Raw genomic sequence first — 17,129 nt, 5'->3', positions numbered from 1 at the left:
ACACCCTGACTGTGAAGGAAAGCACAGAGCCTCGAATTTGCATGCCAGCGAGATTTAGTTCTCCGCCCAGCTTACACGCCCAGGTCCTTTTTGGCGCCTGTCCCTGCCTGTCTCCTAAACCCAAGCTCTTCTCCTTCCCCAAACCTCTCTCCACAACCTTTCCCATCTGATAGCACAGGTCCCCATCTGGGCATTACCCGCATTTCCCTCCCCTGCCCCACACACCCAGTGCCCATCCTGGGCACCCCACCTCCACCTACATCTCCCCATCGCTTCCTCTCAGGTAATGACCTCCCACACACACTCAACCCATTTATCCCCAAAGCAAAGGCAGAGTGATTCCTCCCAGTCCCAGACCAACGGCTCACCCTCTCATACAACCTTCAACAGCTCCACATTGCTGATGGGAAAAAGACCAAAATCCTCAGCGAGGGCTTCCACACTCTGCCTGGGCTGGTCCCCACCCCTCTCCCCACCCCCACCCACAAGCCATCTGGCCCCCGCTCGCCCCCAACGCCCCCTTCTGCCACGGGGCCACCACACATGCTGTTCCCTCTGCCTGGACTGCCCCCTTCGGATTCTGGCTCGCTCCTGCTTATCTTTCAAATTTCGTATCTCTATCTGCAAGACACAGCTCAAAGAAGAAAAAGTTTTAAGAGGACAACGGGGAAAAGATGATAAGGAAATAATGCAAAGAAAGTTTCTGAAAGCACATGCAAAAGCTCATCGTGGCTGTCTCTGGGAGGAAGACCGGGAGCACAGGGGAGACCCCGTGTCTGATACGGCGATGACGAGTCAGTGCTGGCTGAAGGCGCGCCGGGCATCGCTGCATGCCCACCATAACCACACAGTGCCCCCAGTCCACAGGTGGGGGAACTGGCACCCGGAGAGGACGAACAGACAGCTGGCCAGAGCAGACCACAGCCCAGGCCTGATGACGCTGAGCCAGCAGCCCTGAGCCTACTCCATCCTGTCTCCCGCCGTCACGGAGTTTTCTCGACATGGGCACGTGCTACTTTTCCGGTCTTAAAAACCTGTTTGTTTTTTAAAAGAACAAGATCTGCCATCTCCCGATGGAAAACATTTATTTTCCCTTTCCTGCCTATATTTCTGGGGCGGGGAGGGGCACATTATTTTCCAAGGCTTACACCTCCAATGAAAACATGCTTCTGAGTGTTTGCTAAAGATTTTCTTGGTCGAAGCTAAGGTGATAAAAATTAGAACACGTGCAGAAGGCCTCCTCACAATAAAGGTAACAACGGCCGTGCACATCTCCTCCGACAAGGTGAGCTCAGACTGCTCGGACGGCGGCCCACGGCTTTCAGGAAGGACGCAGGCGTCCTGGGACGGAGGAAGAGCGCCCGGCCCAGAGGGCTCTGGCTGTGCGCGCCCTGCTCCCCGTGGGACCCGCGCCCAGCTCAGCCCCCAGGAGAGCTCTGGGCCCTGCCCATCCTGCAGCCGGAGGGGCGACAGAGACACGAGGCCTTCCCGCGCACGGCGAGACACGGAGGCTTTCTGAGGCCACGCCAGCAACCACCGCCCTCCACAGTCAGGGCAGCTCCCCCCCGGACCCACCGCCCAGTGGGAACCAGGAGAAGGGTGTTATCCCGCGGGGGCCTCGCTTCCCCTCCGCCGGCTGACACTCATGGGCGCGCACCTGGCGGCCAGTTACAGCTGACCTACTGGGCTGAGCTCACACGCCTCCTCCGAGGCTCACAACCTCTCCAGGAACGTAGAGCTGACATTTCTCCAGGCACGAAGGAGGACACTAGGCAGGGCCTGATGCAGCCACCTGCCGAGGCCAGCCGGGGGCAGCGGGCAGGGCTGGGCTTCGAGCCCGCTTCCAGGCACCCGGCTGCCGGCTCCAGCGTCTGCACGAAGCATGTGGGCTGGGGTCTGAGCCAGGTCCCTTCCCACCTGAGGCCTTGAAACAAGATGAGGAGAGGGGTGCCCGGCTGTCTCAGTCAGTTGGGCAGTGACTCTTGGTTTCAGCTCAGGTCGTGCTCTCAGGGTCCTGGATCGAACCCCACATCGGGATCTGCGCTCAGCTGGGAGTCTGCTTGGGATTCTCTCCCTCTGCCCCTCCCCCCAGCTCATGCGCGCTCTCTCTCAAGTAAATAAATAAATGTTCCAAAAAAGATGAGAATTTACAGCGGTAACCTCAGCATGCACACACACGTACCCGTGCGCACATACACACGTATGTGCACACACGTGTGCAAAGGCTCCCTCCTCCAGTGACTTTTGACAAAAGTCAGCACGAGAAGCTCTGTGAACTTTGTTGCCTGAGAGACAGGTGGCATGTTGACCTTAAAAGAGCTGCTGGTGAATCTCTGACCCTGTGCCTTCCCCCACGGCTGCCTCTTCTTTTCAGGAAGGTAGGAGGGAGGAGTACGGGGAGGAGGTAAGAAAGATGGAAGGAAGGAGAGGAACAGAGGAAGGGAGGGAGAGGAGGAGAGAGAGAGGGGAGGAGAGAGAGGGGGAGAGGGAAGGGAGAGAGAGAGGGAGAGAGAGGGAGGGAGAGAGGGAAGGGAGAGAGAGAGGGAGAGAGAGAGGGAGGGGGGAGAAAGAGAAGGAGAGGGAGAGGGAGAGAGAGAGGGAGGGAGAGATGGAAGGGAGAGAGAGAGGGAGGGAGAGAGGGGGGGAGAAAGAGAAGGAGAGGAAGAGGGAGGGGGAGGGGGGAGAAGGAGGGGGGAGAGAGAGAGGGGGGAGAGGGAGAGAGGGGGGGAGAGAGAGAGCAGGTGGAGCATGGCAGGTGCCCCAACCACACGCCCAGCCCCGAAGCTGGGATGGTCCCCAGGCTTCCCAAGGGTGACAGGGACTACACAGTGGGGGCCCCACCAAACCTGGAGTGAGGCCTGATCCAGGCTTCCCTGCACGAGGACAGCAGAATCCAACTCACGAGAACCCCGGGGAGTCCCGTCTGTGCACCCCCCCATGGGGGTCCGCGAGCCCGAGGGAGACGCAGGCTGGAAGCCTGGAGCTCTTCACAGGCCCTGAGCACTGCCTCCCGGTCTCCCTGTCCCTCACACGCAGGCGCACACACGCGCACACGCGGCCCCTCCCTCCGGGCTTCCTGGTGCTTCTGCAGGTGCAGTCAACCCCCCACCCTGCCCAGGAGTCCCTGGGGCAGGCTCCTGGCCCCTCTCGGCACCATCCCGCCACACTCCCCCTCCTCCCCACCCTCCAATCACTGCCCGACATCAGTCCCTTGAGCACCCCTCACACTCCTTCCCACCTCTGGGCCTTTGCACGGGCCACCTTCTACCCCCAGAAAACCCTGCCCTTCCCACTCAGGCTGGTTCACTCCAACCCACCTTCCGGCTCTCGACTCAAGTGACGCCTTCCCTGAGCTCCTCCAGCCTGCAGGCCCCTTCCCAGCACCAGGGCAGACTCACCCTGGTGGGACTAGCGTCTGCCTGTGCGATAACCCAGGCCCAGCCCACCCGCAGTGAGACCAGCCCACGGCGATGGGGAATGCCTCCGCTGTCCATGCTGTCCCCGCGCCTGCCATCACACCTGGCCTAAGAGAAGGCACTTGGTGTGCTGGATGGGAGGGAGGAAGGAGGGGAGGTGGAGGGGAGCCCCACTTGCGATGAGCCCCCGGTGTGCCTCTTCTTTTTCCAACCCAGGCTCTCACTCTTCGGGAGGAGAAGCCATCTAACACCCTCTCTGCAACGAGCGATGTCCCACCCCATGAAATGTTTGGTAACTGAGCTCCTGGGTGCCAGTGGGAGGGGCGACCCAGGTCCCCTGGCCCAAGAGTCCACCAAGCGAGATGCAACGTGCGCTCCGCCATGGGTCAGAAAAAGGAACCAGAAAAACAAGACGGGTGATTGGAGTCTGTATTTCCCTGAGGGAACAGCTGTTCTGGGCTAATGTCCTCCTGGAATAAACTGTCATTAGTTCATTTAAAAAACCACACAGAGACTAATCATTAACAAATTTGTAAGCTTCTTTTTAGCAACACGTATCACCAAGAAGTTGTACTCCAAGCGGCTGCCCTTCACACCTGTTAGGGAAAGACCATTCACCCCGAATTCCTCATGCCCTGTTGTCACTGTCCTTTCTTGGGGGATTTTTTTCCCTCAATTTTACTTTTCCTGACGGGTCCCTGTGAGCAGGAAGAAGAAGGGGCTGCAGAGTGTCATTACCATATACTCGAGATAAAGCCAGCATTCACTGAACGTCCCCGCGGAGCAGGACTGTTCTGGAGCTGAGAGCAGAACAGTGGACAACACAAATCATTACAGAAAAAGGTACCAATATAGTTCCCAGGAAGCGGGGAAGAGTTGGGAAAATATGAGGAAAGGCGTCACATTAAGATGTCACCAATGTTCGCAGTAATGACCTTAAGGAAAGGTGAGCTCCACCAGATCCCCCGGAAGACATAAATGAGAGAGGGCCTGTGCCCCCCAAGCCCCCCAGAGGGGCTGCCCAGACGAGCAGAAGCACAACGCGGACTCTTAGTTTGTTCCATGTTTGTGTTATTAAACGGCCCCCAGTACTCACCCTTCCCACTAAAGCAGTGAGACAAAATAATACATCATCCCTAAATCTTCTGTTGTTTCACATTAAGGCAGAACCAGCTACCCATGAGGACTGGGGGGGCAGGGACACACAAGAGGAGCAGGAGGGCCCCATGGTCCACGTGCCGGCTCCCGAGCCCAAGGCCCACCTCAAGCATCATCAACCCAGCACGCTCACGGAGTAACATCCCGGCTGGGGCTGTGACTTGGCCTTTGACCTTGCCCTTTGACCTGGGCCTGTTACGTCCTGACTTCCCCAGCCCCGCTCCCCAATTAGGAAGATAGGCACCGGGCCTCCAGAGGAGTGCCCCTCCCATACCAGCGACCCCACGAACCAGCCCCAGGGCCAACCAGGGACCAGGGTGGGAAGGTGGGAAGGGATGCCTGATTATCGCCTGGTGGTGCTGATCGCAGGCCAGGAGGAACTCTCACATCGTGAGGGCACCAGTGGGAGACGTGGGTGGCAGAGTCTCAACTCTGCACAGGATCAGAGCCCCCAGCCCCACCCCCCGTAACTGGCCAAAATGCTCAGGGGCCACCAAGAGGCCTTGGGTGGAAGCTTCTCCATGGTGACAGGCACTGTGCTAAATGCTTTATAGAAACCAAGCCACCTGATCCCCACAGCCACCTTCACGGTAGGCACGGCTACAAGTAATCCTCATGTTACAGATGGGGAAACTGAGGCTCGGAGATGTTAAGTGGATCTGTCAAAGTCATGCAGACCCAGGCAGTCTGACACCGAGGAGTCCACGTACCGTCTGTTGGCCTCCCGGGGTCGGGCCTCCATGTTAGTGGACCAGGAGACACCGACATGAATGTGACTGAGCCCTGAGTCTCTGGGAGCTCAGGAGGTCTAGGAAGGGAAAGCCGAGCGCACGGACCGCACCACAGGCCCAGTTCTCCCCACTCTTGTATCTACTGTGACCTGCCTGCTCCTTCCACCGAGACGTGGGGTCTATTTCCCTCTCCTTGGCCTTAAACTGCCCCGTGCCCACTCTCATAGAATTATGAGAGGTGGCTGGGGGAGGAGCTTGAATCCAGGGAGTTTGATGTCCTGATGAGGGCAGAAATGCAGGTCCCAGACCAAAAGAGGCTCCATGCATTTCCACCACTGCCACGAGACAATGTTGCTGGGTCCATGGAGGGTAAGGTACACGTGGAGAAGAGGCGCTAGCGGAGCCCAGCCTGGGTCCTCGACCTGCCAGCCTGCAGACACCTACTTGCAGACCACGGATCGCTGGTAGAGAATGAGCTAGACGCAACACAGAAGGGGACCAATCTGAGAAGTCCGGTGCTTATGACGTAGGGATCCTGTCATCGTACTTGGGAATGTGGTACCGTCAATGCGGCTCGTCAAACTGTGAGCTTGCAGGGTGGGCGATCCAGCCCCCCACATCACGCTCCCTGCACACGGCAGTGCTTACTACGTCAGCAGATAAATGATCATCAAAGAGTCACAAGCCCAGGATGATAATATATAGCATTTCCCCATCTCCCTGAAACTGACACCCCCTCTGTGACCTTTGTGACCTTTGCTGTGTCTGTGTCTCCTGTCTCAGTGCATGACCATGGCTACTTTACTAATGTCCTAAGGCCATCTTCTTCTGTACATAAATAAATGTGGTTTCAAGGAAGATCATATACAACCACTCTCCACGGAGAACCTGCATCCCCCACCTCACCTGAGTCTAACAAGAAACTAAAGAATGTGGGGCAAGGAAGATCATATACGACCACTCTCTACGGAGAACCTGTATCCCCCACCTCACCTGGAGTCTAACAAGAAAATAAAGAATGTGGGGCAGGGCCAGGTGACCCCAGCATGGCAGCACCCAGCCGCTGAGACAGTTCGGATGCTCGCAAGCGCTCAGAAGCCTTGCACAAAAAGACCCTGCTGACAAATGTGCCAAGGTCAGCAACAACGTGACTCATGTGACTGCAGAAACACAGTCATCCCCGAATTAACATTGCCCGAGACAATGTTTTCCTGCCAAAGGGAAGCAAAAAGATAATTTCTGGCACATCTCTCTAACTTGATTCAAATCCCCTGAGCTGGTGATTACAAGGCAAAAATTTTTCTGCACATGGATACAAACTTCCGAGAAGTAGTGGGACCAAAAAAATAAAGTAGTAACACAACTCATTAGTAAGAGTATTGAGACAGATGGTAACTTTAACAAAGTGTTACATTTAAAACAACTGCATGACAATGTATATAATAAGTATATTTATTAAGCCACGAGGGTCTTGGCAGATTCATTCTGTGACTCTCCACTGATCGATGTCAGCCTACTTGTGCCGTGCCCGTTAGATAAGGTGCACGGCCAAGCTACCCATCCAGTGACTTGCTTGAACAAACAGGGACACCACCCCAGCCCATTAAAGAGGAAACCTTCAACGACTCTGCCGACAGCTGATTCACTGCCATCACCTTGCCTGACTTTCAATAAATAAATCTCATCCTGGTGGCTATTCTGGTTAAATAAACTGGGAAATGGAAGAGTATGCCTGCGTCTGTGTGTTTATACGACTAAAGATACATACACGGCTATCAGACGGATTGCCTGAGCCAGGAAAGGGATGAAACACAAGTACCTGTTCCATCTAAGAGACTGAAGCCCTTAGGTAAGATGTATGAAGGAGCCCCCAGAGAATGGGCGGGGCAGGCAGAGAATGGGCGGGGCAGGCAGAGAATGGGCGGGGCAGAGAATGGGCGGGGCAGAGCGGGGGGGGGCGGGGGGCAGAGTGGGCGGGATGGAAAGGGGTGTGTGGGGCACCGAGTGGGTGGAGTAAGAGGTGGGCGGGGCAGGCAGTGGTCTGGGCCAGGTGGGTGGGCGGGGCATCAAACTCCCTGGATTCAAGCTCCTCCCCCAGCACCTCTGCCTGTGTATGTGCCCATGGGTGGGACACTTGGTCTCCGCAGCCCTCTGGCGCTACCTCAAGGGTTTAGAGGAAGATGAAACAGAAGGAAGCATGATGGCCCCGCGTGGAACACAGAGTTGACAACATGCACATTTTCACTCCCGCTATCAATAATTTACCAGACTGTCAGCTCCGTGAAGGCCAGTGACCTTGTCAGTCTTGTACCCGGGATAAATATTATCAAATAAAATTTGGATGGACATAATGTTCAGGCTTAGATCACACATCTTAGTCCAACCTTTAATTTCTTGGTAAAGAAATGTCATGAAACATAATAATTGCTTCAGTCTTCCAGAGATTCCTTCTCCATAATTTTCAAAGGGCAGCCTGCAGGCCACATGCAGTCCCAGATGCGTGGTTTGGGTTGGGGTTTTGTTTGTTATTAGGCTGGCGTGGCAGGGGCCGTGGCTGATTACCTACAGCCACTCTGATTATCCCCTCCTTCACCTGCTCTTGTAGGGGTAGCCATGCACCTCTCCAAAACAAACCAAAAGCCAACCAAACAAAACCCCACATTTCCCAGCCCCCCCAGCACCTGCCAAGGAGGCATCAGTGGATGTCCCTGGGCAGGGCTCCCAGGAAAGCAGGGTCATGACTCAGCAGGTGGACACCCCTCAACCTGTCACCATCCCCTTCTTCCTGCCCATAAGGTACTGCACCTCTAGCAGCAACCGTCCTGTAACCAGTGGCTTGCAAGAAAGTTGCAGAGCCTTCGACCCTGCAACCAGGAAGAGGGTGTGCTGTCTGCACTTCCATAAAAGAAAACCCCAATCTTATTTTAGCCAGCGCTGCTTAGCTTTCCTATTACATGAAGCCAAACCAATCCCTAACCGATAAACTTGACAGTATCTAACAATCACATTTCACATAAAAATCTGGATGTCCAGCCTCCGGATATAAATAGGGCAATCTGGCAGCCCTGGGCCCGTGCTCCCACACGGCCCTAATGGGCTCTATGGGAACAGTCCGATCCCCGACTCGCCTGCTGGCCAGGGTGGGGCTCCTATAGACCCTGCAGCTCAGGCCCCATGTGAAACAATTTTATAGGACATGGAATCGCTCCCACCTCGCAAATGCAAAATAGTAAGTCCCAAATCCTCTGATGTCTATTGGTTATATTCACACTTTCTCCTTTTGCCTCTCTCCCTGTGACAGTTTATGTCCACCGCATAAACGACAGTCTGGTTGAAGCTCTGGTGGGGGATCCAGAACATTCTCACCCTTCACACACTCACAGGCAGCTGCAGCTGGTGTGACCACTCCGCAGCCCTAAGTGTTACAATGGCTCGGCCGTGTCCTTCCAGAAGGTGTCCTTCCCCAAAAGGACCCTCCAGGCAAACTCACAAAAGTGCAACAACCCCCTCCCCGAAAATACACATTCAAATCTTATTTCAAGACCACCAAGATGCTGTCCCAGAATTATAGCACCAGAGTCGGTAACTTGGAGAAGGTGAGAGGACCCTGGGTGGACTGCAGGTCTGGGGAGGGGTCTGGCAGGCAGCTGGGGAGCAGCGTCTGAGGAGGAGGATCCTCCTGACGAGCCCCGCTGGCTCAGTACGGGCTTACCCACATTCACAGGTGGGGGAAATGAAGCGCAGAGAGGCTGACAGCTTGGCCCTGACATGGACCCAGTTATAGGAGGGGCTGCCAAGGGCCCCGGGAGCTGTCCCTCCCATGCCTCCCCACTCTCTTCACAGGGTTCTCTGCCTCCTGCCTTTATTCACAGAAGATGGAATGATCTCAAGGTGATCAGAGGATGTCTGAGGGGACATTTGCCTCCTCGAAGCTGTGAAACCAATGACCAGCGTCTCAAAATTTACTCACGGTCATAGACAATAGCTCAGTAAGCCTCACCTGCCAGGAGTTAGGGACAACAATTACCACTATGTGACATAAAGGAAACGGATGTTCGGAGAAGGGAGGTGACTTGCCCAAAGTCACTTAGCCTGTGTGTGGCAGAGCCAGGACTTGGACCCATCCATCCAGCTCCAGACAAAGTATGTTTGGAGGTCATTGTTCTCTTAGTCAAAGAGAGCCATCCAGCAAGAACCAAACATGGCATATTTTAATTCCTCTGGGGAAGCTCGCTGAGTTGAAATAAATTAATCTTGTGTGGATAGGAAATGGTCTGTTTGGACACCCTCCCCTTAACAACATAAGAAGATCAGACTGAAGGAGGCCAAGGCCTCTCTAGCATGAGAGCTCTGGACCATGACAATCCCACTCTGGTGAACTCAACCAATTAACAAACATTCACTGGGAAACAGCCAAGTGTAGCATAACCAGGAGGACAACGGACAAGGCCCAGCCCTCGCGGGGCTTGCAGTCCAGAGCAGCGCTGTCCAACACTGTGGCGATGGAATGTTCTAGATCCACACTATCCAATTTGGCAGCCACCGGCCACATGTGGCTATTGAGTTCTTAAAATGTGGTCAGTGCAACTGAGGAAAGGAAATTTTAATTTTAATGTATTTAACTCAGATTTAAATGGCTACAGGTCGCTAGTTACAGTACTGGACAGTGTTGTCTAGAGGGAGAGACATAATAAACTAGGTTATCAAATAAATCAGTGAGATCATTTCAAAGAGTGACAGAGAGAAGGCAGTTGGCAATGGATCAAGAGGGGCTCAGGGTGGAGAGGGGGAAAGCCAGGACCCTGAACTTGGTGGCTGACCTCCTCATGCTGACAAAGCCCTCCCTGCTCATGGCCTTCTGTGTGGCTTTCAGGTGAGAAGGGGGCGGGGAACAGATATTTCAAAAGTATCTAATCTTTTTCTGTGCAGTACTTTTATCATCAGAAAAAAAAATCTTTAAGTTTTTAAACTCCGTATCTTTTTAAAACATCCAGCTTTTCTTTTTAATAAGCCCAAAGAAGCTGACAAGGTAATTACCGTGTAGTTCTGCTGCTAATTAAGCCACACGGACACTCTGCCAGGGGCCACAGGGACGTCCCCAGGACTCGGGACTCGGGAGGAGAGCGCCGGAGCAAGGAGCCATGGAAGAACCACCAGGCGAGAAACAGGGTACATTTCCCTCATCACCACTGGGCCCTGGGGCTGTGGCAAAGGAGACACCAGAGGGGGTTTACACTTTGGAAAACTTCCTGCCCTGCCTTGCAGGACCAGGCAGGGGGACGAGAACTGGGTACTGGGTACTGGGACTCAGTACTGAGGGTCCGGCCACAAGGTGGCAGGGGCTCCCAGCGGCCAGTGACAGGGAAAAGGAAAGCAGCAAGAGTGCTCCCCAGGGAGGAAGGTGGATGTGTCTGTGTGTCAGTCTGCAGCTCAGGAGGGCACAGGATGCTCTGAACGGCTTCTCTCCCTCCAGACGTGGATCTGCCCCTGCAGAAGGCTGCAGCTGCTGGTCCCCCAGCCACCCTTTGGCTGTGCCTGAGCTGCTTTTCCACGGGGACCGTCCAGCTGACCAGCCACAAGCCTCATCAGCTAAGACCCTGGTGTCTGGTGCCTGCATCCATTCATTCCACAAATGTTCGCTGGAGCCTCCTGCACGTGAGGTCCATGCTGGGCTCTGGGCTGAGAGGGGGACACACCACATGGATGACAGACCCCGAGATCCCAGGCAGAGAGGAGCGCCATGAGTGAATCAGAGCTGAGGGACGGGATTGGGGCTAGTTGGGGCAGGGCATCTCCTTTAATCTAGCCGGGTGGACAAGGAGGGCGTTCTGAGGAGGTGTCATCAGCCCGAGACCTGAAGGATGGGAAGGGGACAGCAGGACACAGAGGTCTGGAGCTCAGGAGTCAGACAGGTCAGGGCAGGGCCCCCCACACACTCACGCAGGGACACGCACACATGGAAGCTGTCAGCCGAGAGACTGAAGCCATTGCTGAGTGCTAGACTCAGGGGCTCCCCAGGTGAGCTCACCTGAGCCATTTTACCCCCAGGGGACACCAGGTGATGTCTGAAGACATTTTGGGGTGTCATAACTAGGGGTTGGGGAGCTATTATCATCTAGTGGATAGAGGCCAGGGGTGCTAACCATTCTACCCACAGTGCACAGGACAGCCCCTACCACAGAGAGGGACCGGCCACAAATGTCCACAGTGCCAAGCCTGAGAAAGCCTGCCCTCAATCAAAGGTCCCCCACCTGGTTGGCCCTCCAGAGCAGAATATTTACAAAGGGAAACGGCCAGGCCCTGCAGAAGCATTTTAAAAGGCAGTCCCAGTTGACTCTTAGCCCAGTCTCTGGTCCTGCACTGGGGAACCGAGGAGCCAACCAGAGGGGCAGGGCATGGAGAAAGAAGGCAGCCAAGGGCCTGCAGGGACCCCAATGTGCTGTGCTGGGAAGAGGGGAAGGAGCTGGGTAAGGAGGGAGCCCGAGAGGGAAAAACAGCAGAGTCCGGGGGAAGAGAGGGTCAGAAAGAGGGACAAGCGAAGGAGCAAGGACAGTCAGGGGACGAGACTGGGAAGCCTGAGTAGGTGGCACGGGTTGGACAAGAAGGAGGTCACAGATCACCCTCTCTGTGTGGGATCATGCCAAGTCCCCGTGAGTAGGAGCTCCTCGGAAGGAGGAAAGGTCACGGCTCTGCTGCCTTCCCTTGTTTAAAGCTCAGTTTGGGGAGAAGGCCTGGCCATGCCTGTGGGCATAGAGTAGAGATTCACAGAGAGGAGCCTGGCAAAGATGCAGACAGAATCATTAACGCAGCGATGATGCGATGGAGAGAGTAGAAGGATAGGCCCTGGGGAGCACCGTTCATCCCCGCCACACAGCCCATGGCCACAGACGTGGCCACTGAGAGATTTAATGCACTAATAAGGCCACAAAAAGCTGCTCAAGCTGACCAGCAATCAAGGAGCCACAAATTAACACAATGAGCCACCATTTGTCACTCTTTGTGCGGGGAAAAGGAGATTGATGATCTCAGATGTTGGCAAGCCATCAGAGAAAGGGCACTCTCAGAGATTCTGGAAAGAATGTCAATTGGTACATTTTCCAGGGTGCAGTATCGTTAAAAGAAAATGTGGGTCCCCTGTGACCCAGACATCACACAAGATGGGACATACCCTACAGGAAATGTACATAGGAGTACAAGGAGACTTTGCCTGGGTACCCACAGCCAAGGGGATTGTGATGGGCAAAAACTAGAAACAACACAATTATATAAACTGAAAAATTTATTCCTTGGCATACTATGCAGGTATTAAAAGAGAGGGAGATAGAGATACACCATGTGACAAGAACTCCAAGACCCAGTGTGGAGTAGAAACACAAGTTGAAGAACCTTATATACAGTGTTTTCTTAAAGCCTTCTTCCAAGAACATGTAGCTATAAACCTACAGGAAAGGTCCAGAGGATCTCCTCTAAACTCATCACAGTGGGAACCTCTCTGAAGAGTGACAGAGGGATAGTTTATCTTTCCGAGAATGTTCTGAGTTTTTACTAAGAGAATATTGATGCATGAAAAATACATTTGGGGGGGGCACCTGGGTGGCTCTGTCGGTTAAGGGTCCAACTCTTGATCTCAGCTCAGGTCTTGATCTCAGGGTTGTGAGTTCAAGCCCCACAATGGGCTCCACACTGGGCATGAAGCCTACTTAAAAAAATGCATTTGGAGAGCGAGGGTAATGCAACCTTGGGCTGTTTTATAAAAATCTAGAAGCCAGACGAAAGGAGGCAACTCTTCCCCTTGACTTTGTACTGGGTTATTCCACAGCTGGTGCACCAGGTTCAACTTTCAGGAATAAATCTATAGAGCAGCAGGAGGACAAATGAAGAAGTCCTGAAGGGAGGGCAAGATAAGGGCTGGGACTTTTCAGCCCTACTGAAGAAAAGAGCAGATCGGTGTGATAACTGCCCTAAAATAGCAAGCTCTCTGAAACCCCCAGCAACACACACCATGAGACGACCCCAACGGGACTGATGGGCTGCAGCCCCCAATAAGCCATCTGAAGAATTTTTAAATAGGTCTGCCCAAAGAAAAGCATGCACCGCACCAGAAAGAAATGAGCTGCCCATCAAAAGAGGTATGCAAGCATGCCAAGCCAACCAGGCCAGGCTGTTAAAGAAAATGCTCCCCTAGTCCACCCTTCCTGCTTCAAGCTCCCGGGCTGCTTCCAACTTGAAGATTTTGATTCTCTTTCTGCCAGAACTCCTCTGCTTAACACATCCATAAATACTTAATTGCTTGGTATCTTTAGCAAGGTTCTACCACTCACAGAATTATACATGCTATAGACTCTTCACCGCAGACATCTGCTCTCAGGGTCCTATTTTGACCATCTGAGCCAGAGACTAACTCAGGCGTTTGTCCTCCCACGGCATCATGTAAGCACCCAAGCCCTTCCACCTCTCCCTGGTGGACTGGCACCAGCCACCTGCCGAGCCCACTGTTCCCACCCACGGAAGCATCAACTCACAGACAGCCAAAAAGCTAAATCCTCCATAATTTCCGTTTCAAGTTTGCTTCCTTTTACTGCCAGGGAGACAAAAGGAGCTGGGGAGGATTCTCTCGTGACGAGCCACTCAACTTCCATAATTGGAACAATCATGGATGTGCATCTCCAACACAGAGAAAACCAATCCATCATGGAGTGCTGAAGGCTTAATCCCCAATTCCTAATAGAAGGATTAATTAAAGCCTTAAGGGTCGGCTTTGGGCAGGCTCTGCTTGAAACTCCAAGGAAATTAACTTGGCCTCCCAGATGTAGAAAAGCCAGGGATTTCCTCCGCTGGTACCTTAGTTTGACCAAATGACACAGTGTCAATAGTCCTAACAAAGAAATCTTACAAGCCTTGCATGGGTTTATTGTTTAAAATTTCAAATTGGGCCCTCGTGCCCACAGAGCTGCCTTTAATAGGTCCCTCTTTGTAGTTAGAGAGTAAAGCTCCTATGTGTTCCAGTTAAGTGAAGGAATCCCTCCCCACAAAGCCTGCGTTCACCCCAGCCCCGGGGATTATCTTGATTTTGATGCCCACTGTTTAACGTGATCAAGTCCCCATCTAGGGCCGGTGCATTTAGAGAGAATAAGTCTTCTAAGGAAGGTAAGGGCAACTCATCGTCGAAACAACATCTATGAGGGGATTGTGCTTCTCTAAGATAGGAAATTGAGTCCAGTAGCTTGATACCAAAACACCAGCTTTGATTCTTTTTTTGAACCCTACATTTCAGAAGCTCAGACTTCTCTCTGTGAAGTGAAAATTGCCTTCTGGTGGAGAAAGGTTTTAATGATCACTTTGCTTCCTGCGTCTCCATGGTGACAGGCCCCGCGCAGCCCACCCCCCTCCTGCTTTATTAGGCCTTTCTTCCTCTCTGGAAAGTAATCAATCAAGCCATATAGACGCCTTTGTAACCGGATTTATCACCTAAACAATCGACGCTGACGCGGGGGCGGGGGAGCGGACAAAGTGCATATAATGTAATGAAACCGGGCTCCGTCCTGGCGCACGCCCTTCAGCTCCCTGCCCGCCGCTCCGCCCGGCACACCTGTCCCGAGAGGCGGGCGGGCGCGCCCAGGTGCGCCAGGCCCCGCGGGAGTTGGGCGTCCAGCCGAAGCCCCCGTGCGCCGCGGCCGCGGGAGCGCTGCCCTGCCGGGCCGGGGACGCCCAAGCCGGGGCCGCCGGGGCCGCCGCCCCGGGGAGGGAAGCAGAGCTCGGAGCCAGCGCTGGCGGAGGCGGCCACAGGTCTGACTCTCTTCCCCCAGCTGGTCGGCACCCAAGGCAGGGCGGCCCCTCGGAGGGGACCGCGGAGCCCACAAGCCTGCAAGGAGGGCCGATGCGGGGCGCCCGGCTCTGCCCGGGAAATCGGTTCTTTTCCGGACAAAGGGCTCCGCGGCGCCCCGGGCGCGTTCCTGGGGACGCGAACTGCGGAGCCCGAGCGCCCGGGTCCTGGCGCGGCTCCCCGATTGCAGAGCGCGGCGCGGAGCGGCGCCGGGGACGAGCCCAGCGCCGCCTGCCCCCCGGCCTGCCCACCTGCCCGGCCGCCCTCGCCCGGCCCCGTTACCTGGGTTCTCCCCGGCGTCGGCGGAGGAGGTGGCCGAGGAGTCGGTGAGAACGCTGGGGTCACTCTGCGAGCGGCCCCGCGACACGAGGCAGCCGCTCCCGTCCTCGGACGCGGCCATGGGCCTGGCCGGCGCGGGGGCAAGGTGCTGGAATCAGAGCATCCGCGGCGGCCAAGGTCACAGGCGAGGGGGCTGGAGGGGGCGTCTTTTTAAAAAGGAAAATCAAAAAGGACAGGGAAAGGGAAGGAGCCGGGGGACAAGGCCGGGCTGGCTTCGGGGCGAGACAATGGCCTGGCGGCTGGCTGCAGCCGCATCCCGGCGCGCCGCCTCGCTCTGCTATTTATTCGTGTTTATTCCCATTCTTCAGTCTATATTCCAGGAAAAAAAAAAAGTTGAACCAGGAAATAAAAACTTTTTCTTGTCAGTGTTTATTGCGTGCTTGGGGCAGGGGGTGATGTCCAGGAATTTCTGGGGTCGCTCCCTCCCCCCACCCCACCCCCCCACCCCCCCCGGGGGAAAAAAAAAAGGGAAAAAGGAAAATCTTTGCTCTTGCAATTGCTTTAATCTGAAAGCTGTTCTTGGAGCATCTGTTGGAAAACATTAGGATTCTCCCATCATGCCATGCGAGAGGAGCATGACGTCACGAGAGAGGGGAGTGAGAGCCAGCGCGGTGATGGGGAGGGGTCTCATATACCTGGGCTGCCTGCCGCCTGCCCGAGGGAGGTGGGGGGTTTGATCATGAGTTATGAACTGCCTACCCCCCACCCCAGCAGAGCTCTAGAAACAAGAATGCTTCCAGTCCCACTTCCTCCCCTCCCCAGTGGCAGGGGAGGAGACCCTGAGGGTGCCTCCCTTGGAGGCAGGGCCTAATCTCCCCCAGCGGCTTCAGGCAGCTAGCTGGTCTCCCTGCCCTCCCTCTCTTGGGGATATGGAGGCCAGTAGGTCCTGCTGCCCAGACTCCACCATGGTGGGGGGGGGGGTGCCCTCCAGAGCTTTATCCCTGCAACGTTAACCCCTTCTCCACTGCCCACCCCTGCTTCCTCCAGGCCCTCAGCCCCCTGCCTGGGAAGACAGGCCCCTGGTGCCTTCCAGGGACACCTCCCCCAGATGCCTAGATGGAGTTGATGGGCCAGGCAGTGAAGGTGACATCCCCTAGGACTGCCACTTACAGAGGTGCCCTCCAAAGTGCTAATGAGCAATTCTCACCATTCCAGATAGTGGCATGGGGGGGGGGGCAGAGGCAGCTCCAGTGTCTCCAGCTAAGGCCTGGGGGACAGGAAGGGTAATGAAAAGAGGGAAGCCCAGTAAAGGCGCAGGGAAGGATGGGGTGTGACACAGAGCCAGGCCTCGGAAGGTACCCAGAGGAGGGGGCATTTCACCAGGGACACCGCGGGAGGCTGCTCCTGCCAAAGACTGGCTGTGTGCAGAGGCCGAGCGCAGACGCTCCCAAGCTGTGATCCAGTCTCAGCCCCTCAGACAACTCCAGGGGGCAGGCCCCACTGCAGAGGAGTAGACTGAGATCAGAGGTGGGGCTTGCCAGGGCTCCCACGGCTGGTGACAGCAATGCAGGGACTGCGACCTTCCGGGGGCTGTTCCTCCGGATTTGGTCAGCCCCTGAAGCAGGGCTGGGGTGTAGGGGGGCACCCTGGCAATGTTGGATGAACCCCAACGAAGGGCCACGGACAGAACCAACAAGTGGGGAAATAACATGGATACCCGCT

The 17,129-nt window shown here is 55.1% G+C and overlaps 1 protein-coding gene across 1 annotated transcript in view; it reads right to left on the bottom strand.

Annotated features, from left to right (window-relative positions):
- Positions 1–15,900, bottom strand: part of PHACTR3 (phosphatase and actin regulator 3) — a 215,116-nt gene extending 199,216 nt beyond the window's left edge. Inside the window, exon 1 of the mRNA XM_078057341.1 lies at positions 15,411–15,900. Coding sequence (XP_077913467.1) covers positions 15,411–15,528 — 118 coding nt within the window. The 5' untranslated portion in view covers positions 15,529–15,900. The remainder of the gene's footprint in view (positions 1–15,410) is intronic.
- Positions 15,901–17,129: the final 1,229 nt, after the last annotated feature.

This window comes from Halichoerus grypus, chromosome 10 (genome assembly GCF_964656455.1).
Source record: "Halichoerus grypus chromosome 10, mHalGry1.hap1.1, whole genome shotgun sequence".
Lineage (NCBI taxonomy): Eukaryota > Metazoa > Chordata > Mammalia > Carnivora > Phocidae > Halichoerus > Halichoerus grypus.
This window is presented reverse-complemented; position numbering and strand designations above follow the sequence as displayed.